Source organism: Rousettus aegyptiacus, unplaced genomic scaffold, assembly GCF_014176215.1.
Source record: "Rousettus aegyptiacus isolate mRouAeg1 unplaced genomic scaffold, mRouAeg1.p scaffold_m13_p_12, whole genome shotgun sequence".
NCBI classification, from domain to species: Eukaryota; Metazoa; Chordata; class Mammalia; order Chiroptera; family Pteropodidae; genus Rousettus; species Rousettus aegyptiacus.
In genome coordinates this window covers 12,187,296-12,215,128 of record NW_023416287.1, presented here as the reverse complement: position 1 = coordinate 12,215,128, position 27,833 = coordinate 12,187,296, and the positions used below count along the sequence as shown (strand labels likewise).

General features: G+C 46.9%; 1 protein-coding gene across 17 annotated transcripts in view; it reads right to left on the bottom strand.

Moving 5' to 3' along the window:
- The window catches only part of PTPRT (protein tyrosine phosphatase receptor type T), a 918,720-nt gene extending 893,770 nt beyond the window's left edge, over positions 1 to 24,950 (bottom strand). For 4 of the 17 annotated variants that reach the window (XM_016155894.2, XM_016155893.2, XM_016155895.2 and 1 more), the window contains exon 1: positions 24,632 to 24,948. In XM_016155894.2, the coding sequence (XP_016011380.1) occupies positions 24,632 to 24,869 (238 nt within the window). In that variant the 5' untranslated portion in view covers positions 24,870 to 24,948. Of the gene's footprint in view, positions 1 to 23,657; positions 23,929 to 24,631 lie in introns of those variants that run through there. The other 13 variants (XM_016155898.2, XM_016155902.2, XM_016155899.2 and 10 more) reach the window with 7 other exon arrangements.
- Between the last annotated feature and the right edge of the window lie 2,883 nt (positions 24,951 to 27,833).

Below are 27,833 nucleotides of genomic sequence, written 5' to 3'. Positions count from 1 at the left end.
GTCTCAAAGAGTGACACCCTGCTGCCCCCAGCACAGTGCTCCCCAACCTGGACAAAGCGATTTAGCTGACCATAAAAAAATGGAATTAGGTGGGTTCTGTACACAGAACTGCGTTAAAAACCATACATATGGCACCAGATTGCTTTGTCATACAGCCCCCTACACAAGCATTAATATCCCCATTTTACAGGTAAAAGAACTGAAACGCAAAGGGCTTGTCAATAATTTGATCATGGCGATAAAGGCAATCGACGAAGAAGGTGAGTATAAGCCCACACTTATGTATCAAGTCTGCCTCTTGAGAATAATTTTTTAAACATCAATGGTGTTTCCATAGGCAGAATTTAATGTAATACAAATGTATTTACTGTATTTAGAAGCCACCAGTGGCCTCTGAGGGGAAGGCGGGGTATTATATGGGAAGAGGTTATGAGAGAACTTTAAGACCCTGGCCTCTGGGGTATCCTCATGGGAGCATCATCTTGTGGTGACAATTCATCAAGATGGACACTTAAGGACTACTGAATTTTCTACATGTACATTATACTAGCGCAGGGATCAGAAAATCATGGCTTGTGGGCCAGCTGCCTGTTTTTATAAATAAAGTTTTATTGAAACACAGCCATGCCCTTTCATTCACATATTGTCTCTGTCTTTCCGACCCTTTGTAGAATAGGTTTGCTGTACCCTGTGTATACACAAAACGCTACACACAAAACACTGAACTTGACTTGGGCGTGCAGCAGATGTAGCTTTCCACTTGTGTTTTTAACTAGTCACATAAATGACTTTGTGGACTTGACAAGAAGGAGAAAGGGCTTAATGTTATTCTGACACGTTTATTGAAGAATTTAAACGCTAGCTTATAAAAAATGTATGCAATCCAGTGAGAATAGAAGTAAGGAAACCAGAATAAATGGAAGAAAATCAAGACAAGAGGGAAAATCATTCATCGTGACATGTTGGGTAATGACTAAAATTGCTGCAGATTTGACTCAGAGTTTCCTGGACACCAAAGCACTAATGGTAATACACACAACGGAGGTGTCAGGATACCAAACAAGACTTTTAAATTCCCCCTGCACAGTCCAGACAGTGTCCAAACCCATGCACACAACTGAGAGTTGGCTGTTGTCGATTTAAAACAAAAAATCTTTACCTCATTTTTCTTGCAAAAAGACAACTCATTTTTTGCTCTGATGGGCAAAAAAACCCTCAGGAGCCTAATTTTCGCCAACTGCCATGTGGCATTGCCCATTCCCATCTGGGCTGGCTGGCACAGACCTCAGTGAATGGAAGAGAGAGGGCCCCAGGAGGGTCCTCTGACCATGACTCCATTGCAATGACCTACTTGGGATTAGAACAACATTTTAGAGTAGAACTGTGCTTTATGGGTCATAAATATTGCACAGATGTTCCTTATTTACATAGACTCAGTAGATTATTATTGCAACATTACCGTGCTTAATATGGTGATTCCTGCCTTGGAAACTGGAGGGCAGGAAGCAGGAAGATGTAATTAAACAAGCCTAGTGCACATTTTGGGGGCCTGTTCCATTTAAATGAAACAAAAACACACACTGAAACAGCTACCTGTTACTCAGTTCCACAACAGACACTTGATGGCAAGAGTTAAACTTTTCACGACACACCTTTTGCCAGACTGAGAGAGCAATAAATTAAATAATGACACTAGTAGTAAGTGTGCTTACTATGTGCTTTTTACATGTATTAACTGACTTAATTCTCAAAACGACCCTGGGAGGTGGGTTTTACGACTATGCCCTTTGAACAGATAATGAAACTGAGGCAGAGAGCTACACAGTAAGTGACTTCCCAGGGTCAGAAATAAACTAGCCAGTGTCTCACTCCAGAGTCCTTGCTCCGTTAACACATACTAAAAAAAGCAAGAGCAATAACAGCTTTCTGCAGAAGCAAAGGTGTTCTGTGCTGTCCTACCCGGAGTCACTGAAGCACACAACTAGTAATGCCCAAAACAATGTCAGTGATCCCTGGCGAATATAACATCACCTCCCTGCAGACAGAGGTCTCCATGGCTTTCGACGCTGGAGTCAAGGAAGCAAGGAGTCAAGTCTTCGGATTAGATTCTAGGGCTGCTTCTTGCTCCTGCCCTCCCCTCCTGCCAGACCAGTTTGGCCTCCAGCAGCTCCTACACACCAAAGGGCTTGGCTTTTCATGGTGGCCTGCTGGGCTTTGGCTCAGCCCAGACTGCTCTCCCATGCCCTCACCTGGATCACTCCTCCAGAGCCAAGCCTCATTGTCTGCCAGAAACCATCCCCGGCTCTGGACAAGTGAGCCATCCCCCAGGACAGCAGTGTCTTGCAGCAGTATCTTATACCTACCGTGTCTGTATGGTGACTGCTGACACACCCTTCTGTTTCCCCAAACCAGATAGCATTCTCCTTAAGGACAGGAATGGTCCTTCACGTCTCCCCTGCCAAGGTTAGCTCCAGTGGGTGACCCAGAGAGAGAACTCGGCAAACACTAGTGGACTAGAGCAATGGGCTAGGCAGAGCGGAGACCTATCTTTGTCAGCAGCAAGCATGACCTGCCAGGAACTGCAGCTGTGACTCCTAAGATTGGCCATGAAATAGCAGCCCCTTAGCCTCTTAGCGGCTTTTGAGTTTCCAAAATAAACATCTACAGTCAACACTGAGATGGACAGGGTGCCTGCTTCTTGACAGTCCACTTTATAACACAAATCATACTCGTCCTTGAGCGCAAACAAAGTGTTTGCGTGATCCACGCTGCACAACCATGAGGTGAAGAACAAGCTGGATGTATGAGGCAGTAGCTAGTTCTTATACATTATTTGGATGGTTCTGCGGCTCTTTAGAAGTGGAATAGAGGAGGGCGTCTACAGGGAGAGAGTTTTTAAAATTTTGAAATCTTAATTACGGTGTAAATATTTCATTTCCTTACTCCTTCAGTGTGATACAATGTCTACCTGATCACTGAGGATAATTTGAAATATTACAAAATAAATTAAATTACGAACAATAAATTAAATTTTATGATATCTTATCGTAAATTCCAATTATCCCAGCTTACTGAAAATGACATTTTGTACAAAGGAGAAAATGAGTTTGTTGTGGGAGGGAAGGACGAGCTGGCACAGAAGTGGCAGAGGATCGAGTTGAGATTCGGCACTGACTCCCATTCATTCACGTAGTCGGTCAACAAACATTTACAAAGCACCCACTACATGCAAGGCGCTTCCTAGGGGGTGAGCAAGACAGAGTTGCTCCCTCGAGGAGCTTACATTCCAGTGGGAGAAACAAACTAATAAGTAAATAAATAAATATTTCGAGGCAGTTGATGCTCTTACCATATCAAATTAGTCCGGCTGCTGTGGACAGGAAGTGAGGGAGTGATATTTGAGCAATGGCTGAAAACAAGAAGCAACCCAACTAGCAACAACAGCAAGTGCAAAGGCCCTGAGGCAGACACGGGTTTTTCATTTTTCAAGAGAGGAAAAGAAGGCCGATGAGGCTAGAGCAGGAATCAGCAAACCTTTTCTGTAAAGGGCCAAACAGCAATTACTGTAGCATCTGCAGGGTACAAAGGTTTCCATTGCAACCACAGTCGTCCCCCTTTTCTGCAGGGGACACATTCCAAGACCCCAGGTGGATGCCTGAAGCCACAAGTAGTACCAAACCCTATAAACAGAATGTTTTTTCTTATACGTACAAACTTATAATAAAGTCTAATTTATAAATTAGGCACGGCATGAGATTAACAACAAGAACGAAGTACAACAATTACACCAATATACGGTAATAAAAAGTTCCATGAATGACTCTGTGGCCATTACTAAGTAAAACAAGGGTCACTTGAACACCAGCACTGTCGTGGCAATACGACGGCTGGTCTTGTAACGGAGATGGCCACTGAGCGATGGGCAGGGAGGCAGCATCGACGGTGTGGGGAGGCCGGACAAAGGGCTGAGCCACGTCCACGTGCGCACGAGCAGAACGGCATGAGGTGTCCCCCGAACTCCCCAGAACGGCACGGAATTTAAAACTCGGGAATTGTTTATTTCTGGAATTTCCCTTTTTAATAGTTTCAGACTCCGGTTGACCACAGGTTAACAGAAACCACAGAAAACGAAACCTCGGATACGGGGGGGACTACTGTACCCCACTCCACCACGGTGGCGTGAAAGCCGCCACGGACGACATGCTCGTGAACAGGCGAGGCTGTGTTCCAAGCCCACCTTTTCGCAGGTCCTGAAGTTTGCATTTCACGCAATCGGCATGTGTTAGAAAATACCATCCTTTTGATTCATTATCGACCGTTTAAAGAGGTAAAAACCATTCTCAGTCCACGGGCTACCCAAAAACGGGCGACAGGCCAGGCGCGTCCTGCGGGACAATAAAGTCCGCCAACCGCTAGGCTGGCTTCTGTCCCGTGATGGCAGGAGCAGGGTGGGAGAGGAGATGAGGCGTCATCGGGGGCCAGACCTGACAGGCAGAAAGCAGCAGTTTGGGTCGGAGCTTTATTTATTCTAAGTGCAAGTGAAGCGAATTGAAGGAGAGAAGGGATGTGGCCTGATTTATGTCTTTAAAAAATTACTCTGGCAGTTGCGTAGCGATTCTGATGGTGTCATCAACTTTCTTGAAAAACGTGTCGATAGAAAGCTGAGCATCGTCCTCTTGATTAGTCTGAGGCGAGCCACCTCCCTATCAAGAGCTCTATGGATCTGCTGATTTCTCTCTGTATTTGAATCGCTGAAGTTTTTCTGTTTCTTTCATGTTGATTCTCGATCCATAATTTTAAAGATGTCCCCATTTTCCTCCATCACGAAACACGGCCTTTGAGACACGATGTTTGAGGAAACATTTCCAGCGATTCGCGCGTGTTCTTTCATTTTATTTCCTTTCACAATTGAGAGCATTTGACCCGTAACGAGTTGAAGCTAAATAAGCAACACTGTCTGTACACCTAACGGGCTCCATTTTTGCCTCAAATATATTACCGTGAGTACTGGCATTGTCACATTTCTATTTTCCACACGTTTTTGTAATATAAAATGGAAAAAAAAAATCAATCATGGCTGTGCAGACAAAACTTGTAGGAGAGAAAAACCGTCCTCATGATTGGCAGATATCAGAGTACAATGGCTCCAAAGTCAACACTGGGAGACGTGAAGGAACAATGAAGAAAAGTCAGCTCTTCCCCACTAATTCTAACTTACACGAAGGGAAAAGCTGTGAGGACACTAGCCTGACCTTCATATCTGCCCATAGACTGTATCTGGCATCTTGACATTCCGCCTGGCCCAGCGGCCTAACTCCAGCTAACCTGGGCCCCCACAGAGAGGAGCTGTCCCCATGTCAGACAACCCCAACAAAGCCTGTATTCTTGAAGCCTTTGGACTTCTCAAAAACCCAAGTGAGCGCAGACAAGATTCATGCTTGTGTCTAAATCTTGGCTCCCTCATCTGCCTTCTTCTCTGGGTTATAGCGAGGGTGAAAGGAAATCATGTATTATAAGTCCTCTGTGAGACATTTGATAAGTCGATCCAGATAACTAAGTAACCAGAGCAAATCCAATCAGAATTTCCCACCCCTCTCTTTCAGTGTGTTAGTTAAATCTCAATCTGTCTCATATTCACAGAAGCAAAGCCTTTCGTGGCAAGGCCCTGAAGAATATAAAATGGGGAGTGGGGGCGACTTCGAGATGTGGGCCTGTGGCAGGCAGACTCTGAGAGGGCCCCCAAAGAGCCTCACCTCTCAGGACTCGTGCCCTTATGTCATCCACTTCAGTGTGGACTAGACTAGTGACTAGCTTCTGACCAACTAGAATATGCAAAAATGTGTCTATGTGTGTGTATATCTGTATACACACACACACACACACACACATATAAGGATGTCATTTCTGTGGTTAGGTAAGTAAGACCGTGCTTCTGTCTTGCTAGCAGACTCTCTCTGCTGGGGAGATGAAGCAAGCCACCATGTTGGAAAGGCCCACGTGACAAGGAACTAAGAGCGGCCTTTGGCCACAAGGAAGCAAGACCTCGGTCCAGTGGCCTGAAAGAAACTGAATGCTGCCAACAGTCTGTGAGCTTGAAAATGGACCTTTCCCTAGTGAAGCCTTTCGGTGCATCCACAGCCCTCGTCTGCAGACTAGTGAGAGACCCTGAGCCAGAGGACACAGCTCAGCTGTGCCCAGATTCCAGACCCATAGAAACCGTGCGATAATAAATGTTGTTTTCCGTGGTTTCAGTGGTTTAACAAGTATTACTTTAAGTGGCTAACTTTGTGGTAATGTGTTCAGCAGCAACGGTTAACTAACAGAGGGTCCGCTTCCATTTGAATTTCTCAAGTCATCTTAATCCAGAAGCCGCATTCGGTCGATTCCCCACACGCCTCTAACTAACTGCATTATGCTAAGCTTTCACAAATCTGAAAGAATAGATTACACATTGATTTCTAGAACCACAACATTAAACCCACTTCAATCCCTTTTCTCCAACAAAGGGACAACATTTGCCAAATCTTCCTCTTTGAGGCAAGTGACGAAGAAAATCAAACCATGGCATAGCCAGCCACCTGTGCCTCTAGGAGGAAGGGACAACAGCTCTCAGCCTGGCCCACCCCACACTGAGATGGTTCTGAGCCACGGCCACACCAGACCAGCTGGATCGGACTGGTGCCTGAGGAAGCCGGAGGTGGGGTATCCTCCGGTGGAGGATGCATCATGACATTATTTGTTATCAAAATCTCTATTCCGTGGCAATTTTTTCCCCACGCTAGTACGAATTCCTCTTGGCAAATAAAAGTTATTTTTAACAAAGAGCCTGAGGCTGTAAGCCTGCTACCCTGGAAGAGTTAGGTGAATCAGAACCGAAGGAGTCACAGGACGGAGAGAAGTATCGTCCTCCAAGAAAACGCCGCGTGTCCTGCCCCGCGACTGGCCTCTGAATGCCGTTGCAGGCCCTCTGTCCTCTCCCCGTTTTTGACCTATACTCTTTCTTTATACGATTCGTCCCATCCGTTCATCCGCCTTTACTGTGCCTTCATTCAGGATGCTCCTGAGAAAACTTGCCTTTACGATCCCGCAGCTTCCTAGATAGCTAAAGTTTGCTCTTTAATTCAATGTACTACTCCAAATGCTTAAATCCAGCATTCGATGGGCTGAAGGAGCCATGCTAAACACCGCAGCGGACGCCTGAAGAGTTGGGTCTACAAAGTCTTTAAAAATGTTCCACCAGCTTCCTTTCCCTTTCATGTGACAGAATGAAGCCAATGGCAAATGCCAGGTGCAAAACCTGAAAAGCAAGTTTTAGGCCACCCCGAACTCTCAGTGCCTGTGTGGCCTCGGTTGGGTCCTTTAATGCCTCTAAGATTCAGCCTCCTGTCTGAAAAAGGGTGGTAGCACTTATTAAGAGCAAAGACTAAAACGGAATGATATGCCTGAAAATACTGTATACAGCATTATAAAAATAGAATCATTGGGATTAAAGAAAACGACTTAGCCTTTTTTTATAGCTCAAGGTTATCCATAAAAAAAAAAAAAAAATCAGTTATTGTACACAGAACCCGCACCTATTTTTCTCTCCTGAAAAAAAATCATAATCGTCACGACTGCCACTGCATCTTCAGGGGTGGCCTTCGGGGCCTTCAGCAGAATGTGGTTTCCCTACCCAGACATGTGGGCCACTGAGTTGATTGAGACCTCACTGCTGCTGCTTCTAATGCTCTTCATCTCTAGAATTGGGCCCTCACTCTCCTTAGCATTGCTAGCAAGCCTTCCTGGAGCAGCCAGTCTCTAGGCTTAGAGATCAAATACAAACTTGTCAGAATCATAGGTAAAGTAAGAGCTACAGCCATTGGATGAGTCTGGGGGCTCTCCTTGGAGAAGAGACAGAGCTCTGTGTGGGTTTAACATGTGGTGGGTAATCCAGAGGCTCTTTAGCTTCTTTCCAGATTCTTCACAGCACATTAGAAGGTGAACCTTTTAAACAGTCGGATTCAGAAGGGAAAAAAAAAAGAGGAGTTTTTACACAGTGTCTGGTGGATAGTACCGCTTACTCTCACTACCTAGCACTTCGCTTGGCACCCACATACATGCATAGATGTGTGTGCGAAATAGCAGAAATGAAGCCAGGAATGTATTTGATATACAGAAGAAATTCCCACTGAGGATGACAATTTTCGCACTATTTATTCACCGCTTGACATGCATTATTTCACGTAATGCGTGGCCAGGAGATAGGCACTATCGGCCCCCATTTTCTAATTAAGAAGTGTAAGCCTCAGAGACATTAACTAAGTTGCCCGAGGACACACGGTCTGACCCCACAGCCAGCCCCGATGGGAAGGAAAATGTCTCCAGAGGCTGCTCTTCGTTCAAGCCGCATTATCAGTTTTTCCTAATGAACAGAAATAAACTCTAAAATCAACCCACTGAATTGAGACTTAACATGATTCATACGTAAATTACCAATTCTCAAAAAATTCTCAGAGACCATGCTGCTATTATCGCTTGCCAGGTAATTTACATGCATCACCTCAAATGGTCATAACGCCCCACGAGGCTAGTCGAATAATCCCCATTGACAGATGGGGAATCTGGGCTCAGCAAGAAGAGTAACTTGCCCAAGGACACACAGCTAGTAAGTGGCAAAAGCCCAAATTTCAATTCAGGTCTCTCTGACTTCAATGCCTAGTCTCTTGCCAACATGTTGAGTGACCCAAGATAAAGTATATTTCAAGGCAAACTATTCTTTTCTTTTTTCAATAATTTTTTTTATTTGTCAATTACAGTTGACACACAATATTATACTAATTTCAGGTGTACAACACAATTATCACATCTACGCAACTTACGAAGGGATCACCCAAAAAAATCTAGCATCCACCTGACACCACACATGCTTATTGCAATACACTGACTATATCCTCTATGCTGTATTTTACAACCCCGTGAGTATTTCGTAACTACCCATTTGCACTGCTTAATCCCTTCTCCTTTTTCGTCCATCCCCCCCAGCCTCACTCCCATCTGACAGCCCTCAAAACGTCCTCTGTATCTATGAGTTTGCTTCCATTTGTTAGTTTATTTCGTTTTTTAGATTCCACATATAAGAGAAATCATGTGGCATTTGTCTTTCTCTGTCTGACTTATTTCACTTAGCATAACACCCTCTAGGTCCATCCACGTTGTTGCAGACGGCAAGATTTCATTCTTTTTGTGGCTGAGTAGTATTCCATTGTATATACGAGCCACTTCTTCTTTATGCATTCAGCTATCGATTGATACTTAGGTTGCTTCCATATCTTGGCTATTGTAAATAATGCTTCAATGAACATACAGGTGCATATATCTTTTCAAACTAGTGTTTTGGGTTTCTTTGAATAAATATCCAGAAGTGGAATTACTGGATCTTTCTTTGTCTCTTGTTATAGCCTTTATTTCAAAGTCCTTTTCATCTGGTACATTCCTAGCTCAGCTTCTTTTTTCCATTTTCCTGAAACACCTTTTTTCATTCCTTTACTTTCAGTCTGTGTGTGTCTTCGGTTCTGAAGTGAGTCTCTTGTAGGCAGCATATGTAAGGGTCTCATTTTCTTATCCATTCAGCCACCCTATGTCTTTTGATTGGAGCATTTAATCCATTTACACTTAAAGGAATAGTTGATAGGTATGTAGTTATTGCCATTTTATTATTCATATTTTTTATCCTTTTTTCTTCTTTTTCTTCTTGAAGTCGTTTTTAACATTTCTTGTAATACTGGTTTGGTGGTGATAAAATCTTTTAGCTTTCTCTTGTCTGAGAAGGTGAACTATTCTTTTATGATATAATGTCTTTGTAATTCGGTAGATTCTTCTGAATCTTGCAGACCTCTGAAATTGAAACAGTACTGGCCTGGAAGTGAACACAGCTTGACTGAAACCTGGGTTTGGCCAGTTAATAGCTGTGTGACTTGGGAATGTCACATAACCTCACTAAGGTTGCATTTCATTATAGTGATCCTATTTCACAGAGATGTTATGAAGATTAAATGAGATAATAATGTGTGACATATCGCATGTGGCATGGTCCCGCCACACACAGGGTGTTTTAATTATTCCTTCCTTGATTCGTTATTATTTTCCTTTAAAAAATGAAATTGGTAGGTTGAGATTTCGAATGGACAGATTTCAGAGAAACCAGCCCTTATTATATAAGAGAACACAGAATCTTCGAATCAAGACTAAAATTACTGAAAGTGATTGTAGAAATCCCTTAATATTCATTCATTCACCAACTTTAAGTACTAGGTATAGAAATTGTGCCAGGCACGTGAAATCAGCAGTCAACAGAACAAAGTCCTGGCTATTTAAGAGAATCAAGTGCTAGCAATAGAGATAGTAAAGCTCCATCTCATTTGGCTAAGACCGAAACCAACCACCAAGCCAGAGAATGGACTTCATTGCCCAAACACCCCACATGGAATTAATGGTGCATCTTCGCTCTCTACACTGTGGCTCTCAAATTTTCATATGTCTCCGAATCACCTACAGGGCTTGTTAACACAGATTGCTGGGCCCCACACCCAGAGTTTACGATTCAGTAGGTCTGTGGTAAGTGTCAAGAACTGGCATGTATTAAAAGTCCCCAGGTGATGCTGGTGGCCAGTCCAGGGGCCTCACTTTAAGAACAACTACCATTGAGCGAGTCATACCAAAAAGCAGTGAGGCAGGAGGAGAGGAGGAAAAACACCCCAGGCCCCCTCTTCCTGCCTAAGAATCTCCTGCCAGTGCTCCCCATCTGCTAAACACAATCAGAAACCAGAAGGCAAAGGAGTCCTGCCTCCTGGAAGTCAGAGCAGTACAGAGAAGGGCTCCAATCCCCTCCCCTTGACCCCTTGCAAATCAAAGGGTGCTAATGGCCTCCCACTGTTTCTAATCTCTAGATATCTCAGCATCCCTTGGGGTTCCCTTAACCCCAAGGCCACTCCATGAGTAATCCCTTCTTTAAAGTCTCTTGACACATTAGAGTTGAATTTTGTTTTCTGTCCAGAGAGATACACCACCAGACTCCAGACAGCTCCTCTAGCGGTGATAGTTTCAGAAATCGACCAAAGCTAGTCTATTCATTCCTACAGTAACATCTATAAAATGCAAATTAAATATCAAATAATCCTTTTTTGCTACATGAACATGAATTATATATGCAACTTGCAGGAACCTGCACAGCATATGGAATCAGATCACTCCGAAAGAGCTTAGAGTGACCAATTCATCCTGGTTTGCCTGATACACTCCTGGTTTTAGCACTGAAGCTCCCACATCCTGGAAAACACCTCTGTCTTGGACAAACCAGGACAACTCGTCACCCTAGCCATGTATTTTTATGCTCCGCTGAGCACAGGCCATATTGCTCCTGCATCTGCCCCAAGCTAAGCAGTTTAGGCACATCACCTCATTGATTTCTCACAACCACCCTGCCAGCAAGTTAATATTATTAGCCGCATTTCACAGATGATAAAACTGAGGTGCAGAGGGCCCTAATAACTTGTTCAAGGTCATACAATTTATAAAGAGCACAGCATTGACTTGGACACACACAGTCTGAGATCAGAGCCTGCACTTTTAACGACCGTGGTCTCCTTCATGATGGAGCAGACAGGTCCATCTGCCCCAGGACTGATGTCACCAGTAACACAACCTAGAACTACCACCCAAGGTCATATTAGGAACCAAGCTCAAAAACCTGCAGTTACAAAAGAAGAACTTGAGAGAGGTTTACACATTCTTTATTGTAGAACCCACAATAAAAAAGCCAATGGTCAAGCATTTGGTGCTTTTGTAAAATTAGAGATAAAATTACATAGGCCCCTATACTTCGGAATTGAATTCTCACAGCAAAGCCTGTGACAGTCAACACTTGATGCAACCTACAAGTTCAAAGGCAGTCCTACCTGATGGCTTAGGCTTCAGGCTCTCATTTGTAAAACTGGAATAATTATCTTTCTTAAATACACAGGGGAGCTATCCTGTGGGTTAAACGAACTCAAAAAAAAAAAAAAAATATGTCCAAACCAAAGATGGTATCCTAAAATGCTATGTTTGCTGGAGACCCCAAGCTCCAAAGACCGTAATCTGGGATGAAGCCCCTCATCCCATCAGAGTTCCTCGGAGCTGTGGCACCTTCAGCTGCTGGGGCCCCAAGGTGGAATCACATCTAGGGGCTCAACTTTTGTTCAAGGACAAGTGAGGGTCCTCCTTCTTATAAGACTTCTTATAAGACTCGGATAGTTAAGACTTATTTGGGAGGGACAGGGAACATTTTCTTAGAAAGATGGCCCCTCCCTCTCATACCTCTTATTGCCTAAAAATTTTCTAACATGCAACATGGCACAAAATAAACTATAGAAAGAGCCGAAGCAGTGGCTAAGAACTGACTCCAGCCTCGACTGCTTGGGTTCGAGTCCTAGCTCTACCACGCACTAGCTGTGTGACCTCGGGCTTGCTACTTAACCACTCTGTTCCTCGTTTTGATGATAACTGTACCCAAACCATATGAAGATTGTCTAAGCGACAATTAGTAAAGCCTTTGAAGAGTGTCTGGCTTGTTATAAATATTTAAATTACACAACAGTGTTAGCGTTTGCTATTTGGTAGTTATTTCCAATCCTGTTTTTATTCCCCTGATGCTCGGTTAGAATCCTTCACGCTTCGCAGACGTACCCAGGCGCACCTGTGATTTTCATAACTTTTGAATCTAGTTCCCAATTATTATTCCCCTCTCATCCATCATTTCACCGAATGACTTGTCATCTCCTTGTATTTTCTGTTTTCCATTCCAATAAGAGTCAAATTCTCCTGTCCTCTGAATAGTCTTTTGGGTTTGCAAATCTTCGTCCCAAGAGACAGAAAATTCCATCTGTCATAGTCTAACCGGGACTCTTCTACTGGAGTCACTGTCTGAAAGGAGCAATCCTGGAAACGGATTTTGTTTGTTTCATCTCTCAGACCCAGGGGTTTCCGAACAAGCAAACCATGGATGGTGTCAAATAACAACACGGATTCATCAGTAAAGGGCACATACCTAATATAATTAATATCTACCAAAGATCTCAACGGATTTGATTTTCAGAGGAAAAAAAAAAAAATTCTAGAGTCAGAAACTAGAACGCCAGCTCCAAGGAAGCACAGAAGTCATTTTACAGATGGGAAAACTTTGCCCAGATTCCCAGGATCCGTAAACATCGAAAAAAAATGGGGCGACATGGTTTCCCTGTGCCAACCGTGCCTTTCTGAGTCCTCAAGAAAATCCAGGGCCAAAGGCGGTCTGTCTGTCCCAGGAGGCGTCTCTGCAATGTCTCCATGGAGGTCCCAGGAGAGACGAGGGGGGTGGACACTGTCTAATAAGGCCCCTTTCACGACGGCTCCAACACCCGTGCTCCAATGTCTCTGCACCTGTGACACAATTCTCTACTTCTCTCCTCACCAGATGCAGGGGTGTTCGAATTCCCCATAGGAATCATCATTACAGACTCCGAAAGAAGGTTTTCCATACAGAAAATAAGGCCTAAATTTGTTTCATAAGAATGAAGACAGCAGTACATATGTTTTAAAAATCTCTATCATCTGCACTTTACTCACAAACCTTGAAATCCAAGGGTCTTCCTTTTAAAGGAAATAACTTAAATGCAGACATAGTACAAAGAGAAGGGTAATTAACGCCTTTGTTCTCTATCAAGAATTATCAACTAATTTTAATAAATTTTCTTAAAGTATGTTCCCCTTTTCAAATGAAATGGAATATTACAGACAAAGCAAAATTGCCCTTTAATCGACCCTCCCAGGCCCATTTCTCCTCAGACCTCTTCTAAAAAGTACAGCCTTCCATTCTGATTTTCATACTAACATAAACATACATGGTTTGATTATTAATACACATTTGATTGTTATATCCATAAAATTGACTCTTTTTCTTCCTACAGAAGATGTGGTCTAGCAGATGCTGAATTTGGTTCATGAAACAGAAAAGCCTAATATGTGTCAATATTCCTTAATGGATATTCAAATTTTTAGCATAAGATCTTCCAAGATGCTGATGTGAAAGGGCAGTGGCAAAGCAAAAGCTGGGCTATATCTTGAAGATTTCACTAGCAGCTATGCACCCCACTAGCGGACAAAGAGGCCAAAAAAGGTCAGGCCGAGACATACCGTATCTGCTTCCTCTCTGTGCAGACACCTCGCTTTCATGATATTCTGTATCTCTACAGAATTTAATGGCAGTCTGGGAGCACATACGAGGTCTCCAGCAGATCATCTGTAACCCATGTGAAACTACACCTTTGGTGTTGTGAGTGGGACAGGCATGAAGAGCTCACCATCATGGCCAGATTTTAGTCGGGGATCAGAATGCCGAAGTAGGGAACAATGAGGCAAACATGCCTGAACCGTGAGAATTTTATGGGAGGAGCTGAGTCACGTGGAATTCATCCCCTGTTCTTTCCTTCCAACCTGTTGAACCCAACAAATAATAAAAGACTGCTGAGCCAAGGGCCACGAGTCCACAGTACAACTCCTGGGATCTTCCACATGAGCCAAAACGGTGACTCGCGCTAAGGATCTCCAAAGGGACTCGAGACTCCAAAAGAAGGAAATGTCTGATGTTTGACCCAAGATCTATGAATCACAAAGGGATGCCCCCAAATTAGACATCTGAAAAGGTAACCTGGGATGGAGGAGGTGCCAACAGCCCCAGAGCTACAGGTGGAACAGGTGGTCAGCAACTTTCCAGGGACGAATGACGGCTGCTGAGGCTTTGGATGGGAGAGGAAATGAGAATGGAACCAAGAAATGCTTGCTGAAAACAATAACAGTATGCTTTTGCACACAAGCGAAATGAAACGTGCGTGGAATGTTTTATACGTGGAAAGAGGGAAAGATAATAAAGCTAAGAAAGCTCTGACTTTCTTCAACTTTCACTAAAAAAAGCAACCCGTAAGGAGACTGGTCCCGAATTAAACTAAGACATTCTGTTTTAAAACCTGTGTATGTCATTTACAGACAATGATGACCTTTTCTGGGATTCCAGGTCAGGTCAACTGCACTCTTCCCCGAAAAATAGTGTTCAGAGGGTCGAGTCCCAAAAATAATGTTCTACTTAGAACACTTGTGAAAATTTAAAAGACTTAATTGAGACGAAAAATTTGCATTGATAAACATGCCAAAAAGTTTTTTAAACTTCTCTTTGAAGCAAGGGTGGTTCAGTCTTTGGGTTCAACTAAGGTGTTTGCATATTTGAGCTGAGCATTGCAGTAGTCAAAAAAGTAGTTTCCTTTTTTCCAGGAGGTTTCACAGTTCCTCTGAAAAACCTAATTTAAATGGCCTCAAGACAATGCAACCCAAGTGTTGGAGAGCTGGCCTCTGCTTTGTTTAGAGGAAGATAACCATCCTGCCCTGAAGCCAGCCGAGATACAGCAAAGAGGCTGGCAATGCGCGGAGCGTCTGGAAATAGCCGAGCATGCATCCCGCCCCACCCCCACCCCACCCCTGGTTTGAGGCGAGTTAGAATTTTGACTTAAAAGTCTTAGTTTCGAAAGCTTCTGAGCCAAAAACCACAGGCCCCACCCCAATACGCATGTCCTGTAACAAAAGATGAAAAAAATAACGCAAAACGTGAAGAGATGGTAAATGGGCCCTAGTCAACAGAGGAAAGATTCACTGAATACAGGAAAAAATAATAACAGTAGTGAAAACAACATCGGGAGCTCAGGGTGTGGACATGACAGGGGGGCTAGACATGGAAAGGGCTTTGAACTTGAACAGGGGCAGCGGAGCGGGGTGAGGTCCTTGACACAGCCCCATTGGTGCAGCTGCGCAGGTCCACATACCCGGGTGCCCGCAACAGCCCTGACCTGGACACCCGGGGAAATAACCCCCCACCTCTCTCACACAAGGAGGGGTGCCTGGCACCCAGCCTCACACAGCCTGACCCAGCAGGGCTGAAGATGACGGTTAACAAGCGAGAAACTAACTGCTCAAGAGTCAGAGCCCCTGAGGGTGCAGGCCGGACCTACGCTTCCCCAGGGCAGGTAAAGGGGCCGACTCAAGGTGCTGAGGCTCCTCCTGCCCCAAGGGCACTGGGTAGAAATGATTCCAAAAGGGCCTGGAGTTGGGATCATCACAAAGTGGTGACCCTCTTGCCTGAATACAGAAAATGTCTAGCTGAGCACCACCGACCCCCGCAAGCAAATAGGTCTTCGATGAAAACAGGTAAATTCTTGAAGCAGACCCCCACCCGGAAGTCCAATGTCCGACCCACCCATTTGGATTTTAACAAAACTCTTCTTGATTGGATGATCTCAAGGCCCCAACCTGAAAAAAAAAATTGTGACTGAGTTTCTTCTGTAATGACAGTACTATTGGGACAGCAATTGAAACTAAGAATACAGGCTGGACAAATGTTGATCCATAGAATAATCTGTATATTTACATGAAAACTTATAATCACTGTAATTTATTAAATCCTCAGCATGAGTTTTCACATGACAATTAAACACCCTTTGGAAATAAGTCAAGAAGTTCTAAAGTAAGTACTAATTTTTAAAACTGGAATGTCTAAATGTACTAAAAATTTTGAATTATAGTGAAATTATATTATAGCCCTAATCTATTGGTGTTCTGTATAAATTGGGACCTAGGTACTAGGGTGAAAGCTTTATCGTCTTATAAAAACATTATAGTACTTCAACTTTTAGGATAAAGTTTGAAAAATCTTCTGATGGATCTTTATATTATTTCATTTTTCTTTCTGACACTCCTAATTAACTTCTTTAAGATTTGGACTAAGTCAATTCTGAGACAATAAATCTCTCTTTTCAAAGGCCTTTAAAGAATAAAAGCTTGACACTGAACTGACACTCATTCCCGAAATAATAAAAAGAATTAAAAGACCTGAACACACTTTAAAAGTTGCATTTGCATTTTTCTCCAAGATGCGAGGTTTCCTATACTTGTCTATTATTTGAAGCTCCTGAAACGGTTCCCAGTGGTCCCCACTTCTTGGTATTCAAGACCTTACATGATTCCCTCCCTTTGAGTGTGGGCCGGACCTAGAACTTCCTTCTGACAAACAGAATAAGGCAAACGTCATGGGATGTCACTTGTAAAATTAAGTTACAAAAGACTGGCTTCTGCCTTGCTCATGCTCTCTCCTACCCTCTCCATGGCTCGCCCTGACACAGCCAGCTACCATGTCATGAAGGAGGAGTCCGTGTGACAAGGAGCGCAGGGGACCTCAAGCCAACAGCCCGTGAGGAACTGAACCTTCCCAATGACCACGTGAGTGAGCATGGAAGCAGATCCCCCCCCGATTAGAGCTGAGCTGACCACAGCCCCACCTGACACCCTGATTTCCATACCCAGATTCCTGACCCAAAGATATGATGAGAAAATAAAGCCACTAAGTTTGGAGGGATATCTTGTTACACAGCAAGAGATAACTAACATAGCTTCCTTAGAGTGAGACTAAAGACTCCTTTCTCATTTCTTTTCAGAAAGCTAGTGCCCAAGGAAGTGTGACTTTCTTCTGGGTTGTTAATGGACGCCCGCACATAAAGGCAGAAAAAAAAAAAAAAACAGGCATGGATTTCTGGCAGCTGTGAATCCTGTTAGTAAACTAAACAGGCGAGCGTCTCCTCTCCTGTTAAATGGTTACATCCTTGGCTTAATGAGAAAGGAAATGAATGAATGGTCTATTTTCTCCCACCACCAACCCATACCCTGCCAAAGCCCTCCAGGCACCAGGTATTCACATCTTCGATTTTAACAGACACTGCCATTTTAGCACTCAAAAAAGCTGGTTCAATATCTACTGCTCGACAATGAAGAAAACCACCTAATTGCTCAGATCCTTGTCAAAATTAGATCGTCTCCAACTTTTTCATTTTTGCCAAACTGATGAGGAGGAAGAAATGTCAGTTCACTGATTTAACTCACAGTCTAAGGAGCCTAAAAGAGACACAGGAAGAAAAAAAAAAAACCCTAAAATAATGCCTTGCAAATAACTAATGCAACCAACTACGTTGGAAACTAACAAAAAATAAGTGACAGCAATGCCATTTACCGGGTCCGGGTGCCTGTTTTATGCCAGAAACCGAGCTGGACAATTTGCAGGAGTTATCTCTGGCTCGTACAACACTGAGGCATGCGGGTAGCCACTGTACAACTAGAGAAATAAGGGTTCAGAGCAGTGAAGCAACTTATCAAGGACACAGCACAACCTGGGAGCCAAGATTTATATAGTTAACAACGATCGCCACCTTCCAGTTTTCACATCTTCCCAAAATTCTCTCTCGCGTCCACTTGCTATGACTCCTGGCTCCCGCGCTCAGCCTCCGGCCACCACTGATCTGCTTTCTGTCTGTATAGATTTGCCTCTTCTGAAAATGTCATAGAGCATGCTGTCTTTTGCGTCTGGCTTCTTTCTTTTCCTTGGCGTAATGTTTTGTTGAAGTTCATCCACGTTGGAGCATATATCAATAGTTCATTCCTTTTTATTGCTAGTCGTATACCATCGGCTGGATTCACCAGTTGATGGTCATTTGGATGGTTTCCAGCGTGAGGCCACTGTGAATAACGCTGCTACGAACATTCACGCGTGTGTCTTTGTGTGGACATATGTTTTCAGTTTCTGTTGGGTATGTTCCTAGAAGTAGAATTGCTGGATCCTATGGCACGTGTGTGTTTAACTTTTTAAAGAAACTGCCAAACTGCTTACTAAAGTGGCATCACCATTTTTTATTTCTCCAGCATCAAATAAAAATTTTAAGCTGAATGTTCAAGAAATCGAAAAGACTTTATGTCTATTCCACTCATGCGCCAGTGGATGCGTGTGTGTCAGACAGCAGCCTGACTCCAGTGTGAAAAAAAAAAAAATAAGTCTGGAACACTGTAGAATCACATCAATTTATTAGTTATCCACCAGCCTGATGGCGGAGCCGATGGAACTTCTGCGTGGCCATTGTCTGTGTAATACCTAGGATGGACTCAGTGAAATAACGCTGACATTTTGGGATAAAACAGACCAAATGCTCACCGTTTCTCAATGGCTCCTTATCCTCTTACCATTCTGCCTTTTGGACACATTAATTCTCATTTTTCACACTTGACTTCTGGTAGGTCCCTTGAGATCTATCCCTAGAATCCTCACTGGGTCCCTCTGTATCTTCCTTAGTACCTGCAACTCTTACCAACAGGTAATAAATAAATGGTGTTATCATGTTCATTTCTCCCTTTTCCAGGCAAAGAAAAGTGTCCAGCAAGCCCACATCAAATTCTAAATCCCGAGACCTTAACAGGTCCCCCTGGCCACCCTGAACACAACATTAGTGATCATCACTGTCCCTTTGGCTGCATCTGAATGTTATTAATCCACTTTTTAAAAGAAAAAAAAAAAGTCCGTTGCTTTCTTCCTCTCCAAACCAATTTGACTTCATTTTACAAGATTTCATGAGACATTCAACTGTTTTCTAGTATCTACAAGGTGTCGCCTCCTAGCCCCAATTCTGCGATGTGCTTGCAAATGCTATTACACTTGTCGGACACGGTTTATTTTCAATAATCTCACAGTTTTATTTGTTTGTTGGAATGCCACAGTCCTCGATATGTTTACTAATTCTGTGCTTGTTTATCAAGTGCACAAAGCATCTCCCCCACCACCACCCCCAGTGCCCCAGAGTGCTGGGGACTTGATTTCTCAGTAAGGGATGGAAATGGAGCAGGGGTAGAAGCCTCGAGGCAAGGAACACTGGCAGCCAGGAGCCTGCAGGAGCCATGCTGGGGGTAAACAAAAAGAAATTAAGTGGCAGGAAGGGAGAGAGGATATATCCAAACACTTTCCTGTCACAGTCTGCAACCAATTTGGGTTTCTTTTTTATCAATTCTCATTTAGAAAGGTAAAATGTACTTAAAACATTCCCTATCTAAACTCTTGAATGGCCACACGTATTAGCGTCTCCTGTTAGAAATTTTATTTTAAAGCTCTAAATAGTGGTGCAGAGAATAAAGCCTCCAAAAGAAGAAAAACTAAAAATCATCACCAAAATCGATCCATCTAATCGGCGATTCATAACTGAGCTTCACATCAATGCTCTCTTGGCCTGTGTACATACACCAATGCCAAGGCCAGAAATGGACAAGTCTCCCCTGTAGGACAAAGTCTGTATGCACTCTGCACACATCACCTTATTAGTCTTCACAAAATCCAGGGAGGCGGCTATAATTATCCTCTCTTTACAGAGGAGAAGGTGGGGATCCAAGAAGGTAAAAGACCTGCCCAAGCTGGCATAGCTAGAAAAAGGCAGTGGCAGGATTCAAACTGAGGACTCCGGACTCCCAAGCTCATCCTCATTTCCCTAAATGAGTTAAACTGCCCAGTCCCTCATCCTGGTTGCCACGAGACTCTACTGTCTCTTCATCATCATCAACAAATATTTATCAAGGGCCCACCGTCGATGTGGCTTTGCTCTTGTTTCCACAGCAACACACTGTCAGAGAGAGACATGGGAGTATCCTGTGCTTAAAAGAACAATGCCATAGTGCCCTGTGATCATGGCTCTGAAAGGTGACAGTTACACTACAGGAGTGGACGCCTCTCAGCTGGCAGCCAGGAGCCGTGCCGGGGATAAACAAGAAGAAATTAAGTAAAGGAGAAAGGTAATGAGTTGTAACCCAAAAAGACGGTCCAAGAATGCGTTTCACTAAGAATGTGTCTGCAATTGTTGCTGAAACAGAATCCAGGCCAGGTTTGCACATTAATTGTTCTTTTATTGGGAAACAAATCAAGCAATGCAGGACGGAAAGTAAAATTTGACTGTACTGCTAACAGTTCCCCAGAGGTATCTGGCAATGATTATTGAGTTAAATGACTACATCACTAACAACTGCAATCTCAAGTCAGCCCCCTTGAAGATCCATTTCTGCTCGCAACCTACAGATGCTGGAACCCACTAGGAAATGGGCCAACACCCCCTTACCCGTCTGTTTAACTGTCTCCCTCCTCCCTCCACTCCAAATCATGTTTCGCCACACTCTTAACAGGCTAATTTTTAAATGCTTTTTCACTATCATTCCTTACAAAAATCACCTGGCTCCCGAAACACACCTTAAAGTAAGGAAGGAGAAAATTGCCTTTTGACGACAAGCTTCCGCCTCTGACTTCTGGACACGATGCCCAACATGTTAGAGCAAAACACATCACCCTAAGTGTGTACTGGAGGCGAGCTTACAAATTTGAAATTTCTTTCCAGGCCGAGAATTTTCAGATTGAAAGAATATGGAGAGCATACCACTGAGTTTCAAAACGTATTATTTACCCAAACTTGCCAGAAGTTTTAAATAAAACATTTTAAAGGAAATCAAGCTATTGCCATATTTATGCTAGATTTGAATTCCAACAATTTCTACACTTAGAAAAAAAAAAAAGATGGGTCCACTTTAAAGTCAACATTTGCAGCATTCCTGCATCTACAAGTGCAGATGTTCACTGAAGGAACCTGGGAAAAAAATAACTTAATGTAAATGGTGTAATTAGCATTAAACTAGAAAGGAGAGAATTAAGAAAATTCCCACTTTTGCAAATGAGTGAGGCTTAGAATGCACCAAATCTCCAACACAGGCTAATCCCCCTTGTTTAAGGAGGCCCCAGCAACAAACGCAGTCCCTTGCTAAGTATCTGCTATAGTAGGTTTGCAAAAGCCACTCAGCTCAGGTAGAACCAAAAGAAACATATGGTGACTTAACAGTAGATTTCTTCCCAAACTGTACTCCAAGACTGCTTTTCTTTCCCATGTGTTCCTTAGAGCAAACAAAGAAAAGGTGCCTGCTCCTCACACTTCTCTAAATGTTTTAACAAAAGGCTGCTGAATAAACACATTACTCATTTAAAAATTGAAAAAAAGTTCTATTCCTGAGATGAAAGCAACCAGATTTGCATTTTAACAGTTGTGGGCGAGCGCCACCTGGCGGAAGCATCCAGAACCGGCGTGCTTTCAGAATTAGGTTCTCGAGCCCCCGTACAGCTTTACCGCACGCTACCCAAGAACGGTTTGAGACCCGTGGCGGACTATTTTTTATACTGTTTTTGCCGCTGGAACGTGAGTACTTTTATTGTGTGGCAGGCCGGTCAGACCTTGGAGGATAGTAAAAGTCACGAATCATGCCCGGGTCCCCAGGACTGCCACCGCATCCTCCTCTCTCCTTAGCACACCTAACACGGACCCAAAACGAGGAAAACAAGAATCGTGCACCATCTTTAGAGCGGTGTCGCGGCTGTCCCTCTTCTCTCTCCCCTCGTTCATCTGACCTTTCGGCTTCGCACACTACAAAAGCGTCTTAGTCGCCTAACTTCTCAGCCACGGAAACCGGCGGCCTCTTCATTGAAGCCCCACGTTCAGTTCCCATTTTGGTTCGGAGCAAGGGGAGACCCCCGTGCATTTCCAATAGAATGTCCCTCCAGCTGTTCGTAACCTCAGAAGCAGCCTGTTTAGAGAGGGTGCATTCCCCCAAAGCTCCCTCCTTTTCTCCCTTCCCCCCCTCCCTTCCTGCCTTCCTTCTTCCAAGCATACTGTGTAGACACCGCTGGTACTCCGCGATGCAAACGGAGCCTTTCCTAAGTCCCACTTGCTTATCTCAGCCGGTCCTTGTGATCCCAGCAACCTCGGCTCCGTGTGGTCACACCAAAGCCAATCTGTGCAGAGAAACTTCAAGGTGATTTTGAACTTGGAAGCATACCTGCGCCACTTCCTCCCTTCTCTCCTTCCCGCCACTGCTCTTTGGGGGCTCAGGGCTGAAAGCCGCCTGTCGTGGGGTCTGGTGATGAGTAAGGCCCCGAACGTGGGGGATCCCTGTGCATGCCAACTTACCATCAGGAACATGCCCAGGGCACACCCCACACGCCGGGAACCGCCCCTGCTCCCCTCCTCCCCGTGGTTAAACCCAAATATGAGTCCCTCAAACTTTTCAGGAGCAGACGTGCTCACAGGTCAAAGCCACTCCACTGGAAGGGCCTTCACAGGGGCGCCCATCTGTTCCAGATAAAGACCGCGGGGTCGGACGTGGGTATGACTATCTCAGTCATTAACACGAACACCCCATTGGTGCCATCCGCCGGCTTGCTTGCCAAGCTCAGGGGCGCAGCGTGTTTAGAGCAAGTCTGGAGCTCCCAGTATCTCAGGAGGAAAGAAAAGCCACCGCCCTGGCCGCCTCGGCCTGCTGACGACCAGTCCTCTCCACGAAAAGCGCGCGCTGCCCGACGAGCCGCCGGGGTGCGAACGCTCCAACCCGGGCGTCGCCGCCGCTTCTCGTCTCGCCGCCCCAAACACTCAAGTGACAGATTCCGACAAGTGGGAGGCAGCAAGTGGAAATATTCGCAACAACCACGTAAAGTTACTCCAGCCCCGGGGGCCGGCCGCAAAGTAAAGCGGCGAACTTCGCCAAACGCGGGCCGCCGCGGGACGCGAGAGGCCGGGCACGGTGGCCCGGGCGCGCCCGGACGCGCAGGGACCCGGGCTCGGACCGCCCGGACTAGCGCCCCCCGCGAGCCCGCACAACTTTCTCCTCCGAGGGCCCCGCGGCGGGCGCCCGGACCCCGGGCAAGCGGCGGAGGGCCGGCCGAGCGCACTCACCTGCGGCGCTCTGCGCCCGGGCGCCGGGCAGCGGCGGCAGCTGCAGCCGCAGGAGCAGGCTGAAGGCGAGCGCGGCGAGGCTCGCCATCCGGGCGACGGCGGGCAATTCAGCCCCTTCCCGCCGGGGCCGGGGCCGGGGCCGGAACTGGGGCGGGCGCGGGGCGGCCCTGCATCGCCGGCGCGGCCGCGGGCTGTGCGCGCCCTGGGCGCCCGGCTGGTTCCGCGGGGCTCCCGGAGCCGGCGCCGCTGCGCTCGAAGCTGAGGCGCGGCGCGAACTGAGGCGGGAGGCTGGGCGGGGGCGGGACGCGGGGGGCGGGGGGCGGTGTCCCCCGAGTCCTAACGCCGCCGCCGTCGCCCGCTCGGGCGCTCCGCCTCGGCCGCGCACACACCCTCGCGCGCACGCCCGCGCCTCGCACACGCCCGCGGCTCATACACGCGGGCTGCTCCGCGCTCCGTCAGCGGGGCCGGCCGGCTCACGGCCGCCGGCACAGTCACGCGCCCACACACGTCCCCCCTGCACCCACGCGCCCCACGGGGGCCTCGCCTCTTCGCCCCGCACCGCTCCGCGCAGCCAAACATCGTCTGCCCGGCTGGGGCGCAGGTACCGGAGGCGGTGGGGGAGGAGGGAGAGAGGGAGCAGCCGTTTGAGCGCGGAGTGGGAGAACAGGTGAGTGGGGTGGGGGGAGAGCTGGGAGGGATGGAGGGACAGCCTCGAATAGGGATGGAGGAGGGAGCAGGTGAGTGGGGGGAGGCGAGGGGCATCTGCCCTACTAAACTGGGGCAGGCGTCTGCTGGCGAGGGTCTCAGTCACACCCAGAGATGAGAATTTCATTGAAGAGCTGACACCCCCACCACACACACACACACACGCACACACACATGCTCTCACACACTTCTGGGCACATAGCTGGCACCACTAACACCCCCCAACACACACCTCATCAGCCGCCCGGGGACCCCTCTTGTTCACTTACATCTCTCCCTGGTCCCCACCCCCACGCTGGCGGGGTAAAGAGGGCACAAGGCGCCCCCCTCTCTCTTGCTGCCTTCCTCCCTTCCCTTCTCGGGAGACAGAACCACGTAGCTTTTTCCTTTTTCTTCCTGGTCTGAACAAAGACCTGGTTGGGGCTGAAAACTGCATATCAGAGTCAGAGCTGTCCTTTGAAGCCCACAGGCTAGGACTCTCTGCTTTCCTTGGAGTGGGGACCTCATGGAGGACACCTGGTGCCACCTGGGTCCTGGCTGGGGGCCTGGGCTGCAAAAGCCAGGACACGGGACACGTGGACAATGCCCAAGGGATTCACACTTGTGAACCTGGACGAAGACCCCTCCTTCTGTTTCAGCACGTCGCCCCCACCCCCGATCCTTGCTGCGATTCCAAGGACTGGATTGGACAGACTTTGGGGGAGAAACGAAAGTCAGGCATGGCCAGGGTCTCCAGAGTGGGGAGCCTCAGGCTCGGGATTGAGTTGCTACAGCGGAGTCTCAGGACTGCTCTCCCCCAGTGCCCACTAGGTGGAGTAGGTCAGTTCCCTTGAATGGAGGCCCAGTGACTTCCCCCACCCAGCGCTTGTAATCCTAGGCACATGCTTCCACCGCCGGCTCCACACCACCACTGCCACCTTCAACCCGTGAAGGGCTTGGAGTAGCCTGTTGGACTAGCCAGGGTGTGCCACCCAAAAGAACTGCCAGGGAGGCTTCTCAAAGTCCTGCTTCCCAGACCCGTCTGGGGAGCGTGGGATCCTACAGGTGGGGGTGGTAGGAGCTGCGAGTGAGACCTTTCACGAGCTGCCTCAGAGATTCTTAATCTACAAGTGCTTATGGAGCCCGTTACTGTGCCCTCCTCTGTGCTAGCCTCTGGGGACATTTGGGCTGAGAGATCCCTTCTGCTCAGAGGTAACCCAGGCCCATGACCTGTGGCCCTAGGCACGGGCGATCCCAGGGGCCGACCCAAAGGAGCAGGAGATTTCTGAGCGACTTGCCCAGGCTCCCTTGGGCTCCTATTCAATCCCTGTCTCAGGCTTTCTGAAAAAGTCCAAAATAGCAGTTTTCATAGTGTTTTCAGGGCACACGCCTCCCCACATCCTCTTGTGCCTCCCCACTGTATATGCTGTATCGCTGCCCACAAAGCTCTGGGTCTGAATGGGGTTCACATGGCCATGAGAGAAGGCTCCGTTTCCTAAGGTCACCAAGCTGGGAAGCAGGACCAGCGCCCGACCTTGACACCAGGCGGTACCTGCCCCTTACGCCCACTGCCCAGCAGGGCTCCAGCACCCAGTCACCCAGTCGCCAAGCCCTTGCACCTGCTGTCCCCTCTGTGTGGAAGGCCCTTCCCTGAATCGTCTCCCTGGTAAACTCACACTGGCCCTTAAGGCTTCCTGTGCAACCTTGGCCAAGTGAACTTCCTGCCCAAGGCCTCTTGCCAAGGCCCCTTGGGTGATGCTTTTCACACTGCAGGGCGGTGGTTTCTTTCCTTGGTCTATTCCGCAAGCCCAAGTTCTCAAAGGGCACCCAGGTACAAAGATACTAGCGACAAGAGGAAAAAGGCTGGCTCGGGGCCACAGATGCCACGAGCCAGGCCCCCTCTGAACCGGCTTCTCAGGGGAGGGGAGAGTGACAGTGGCATCCCGCACCCTCCTTCAGGAGAGCCCGGCGTTGATCAGAAAAGAGGGGCCGCTTTCCTGCCTGCCTCCCCTCCGCACGGGGAGCTGGGGGAGCTTGACCACACGTTCATCCTCAGCTCAGGGCCAGGCTCAGTGTCAGCACTGAGGCAAGGAGGCTGGGGCCTGGGGCGAGCTTTGTGATGGCTGGAACCGATGGCGTAGCACTCTGCCTGCAGCCCCTTTTAATTCTGCCCAAGAGGGCAGCCTCTTGTCCTCAGGGTGGCTGTGCCTTTAACTCTGTGGGACCTTTGGCAAGACCGCTCTGGGCCTCAGTTTCCCTATCTACACAGTGGCTTCCCTTTCAGCTCTGGTGGGAGCCAAGAAGTGTTCAGATATCCTAGCTGCGGATGTCTGAATCCATGCAGTTGTAGGAGAAGCCTGAAACTTGGGGCATCCTTTCAACAAGGGAGCTGGCTGTCTGCCATGTGCCAGGTGTGGCAGGGCTGTGGGCTTGCAGTTTGAGCGACAGACATGGTCTTTGCCCTCATGGAGCTTACAATGTGCTGGGGAAGACTGAAGGAAGAGAAGGGAGGTAAAGGACCAGGAGATACAGATGGCCTCTGTCTCCCCAGCCCCTCCCTGTCCCCAGGGCCAGTCCAGGGAAGACACATTGGGCCAAGGCCCTTCACTTCCCCATCAGGAAAGCCCAGTGATCTAGCTGCTGCTTCGTCCTCATCTTACACCTGAGGAAACAGAGGCTCAAAGGCCCCATGTGAAGAGGTGGCCAAGGAGAGGCGACTCCATTAGATGTGAAGCAGGGTACCACTAGCAATTTAAATTTGAAATTTAGAAGTTGGGTTTTTAGTCGCACTAACCACATTTCAAGCGGTCAGCAGCCACGTGTGGCTGGCCAGTGGCCACTGTGTTGAACAGCACAGATATAGGACATTTCCGTCACCACAGAAAATTCTATTAGACAGGGCTACTCAAGATAGCCTATGGCTGCCTTTTCCATCAAACAGAGCTGCTCTGGAGCAGAGGTCAGCAAACTACCACCAGTGAGCCAAACCGGGCCCACCTCCTGTTTTTATAAATAAAGTTTTATTGGAACACATCCTGTGTATTTGTTTACATTCCGCACTACAGAGGCAGAATCAAGGAATTGTGACAGGGCCCATCTGGCCCACAATGCTGAAAGTATTAACTGTCCTGCCAATTACAGAAAAAGTTTGCTGGCCCCTTCTCTAGAGATATTCTCACAGCACAGTCTGACAATCATTAGTCTAAAACTGGTTCTCAAAGTGTGGTCCTTGGACCAGCAGCATCAGCATCACCAGAGAATGTGTCAGAAATGCAAATTCTCAGGCCCCACCCCTGACCTCCTGACTCAGAAATGCTGGAGGGGGGGGCCCAGGAATCTGTGTTTTAACCGGCTTCCCAGGGGACTCTGATGCAGGTTCAAGTTGAAAACCACCCGATCTAAAACACCCATGGAGGAAAGGCCAATGAGCGGCTGGCACTGTGAAGGTGCTAATGGGCCCCCCTGGGAACGGAAGAGTTGGGAACGATGTCA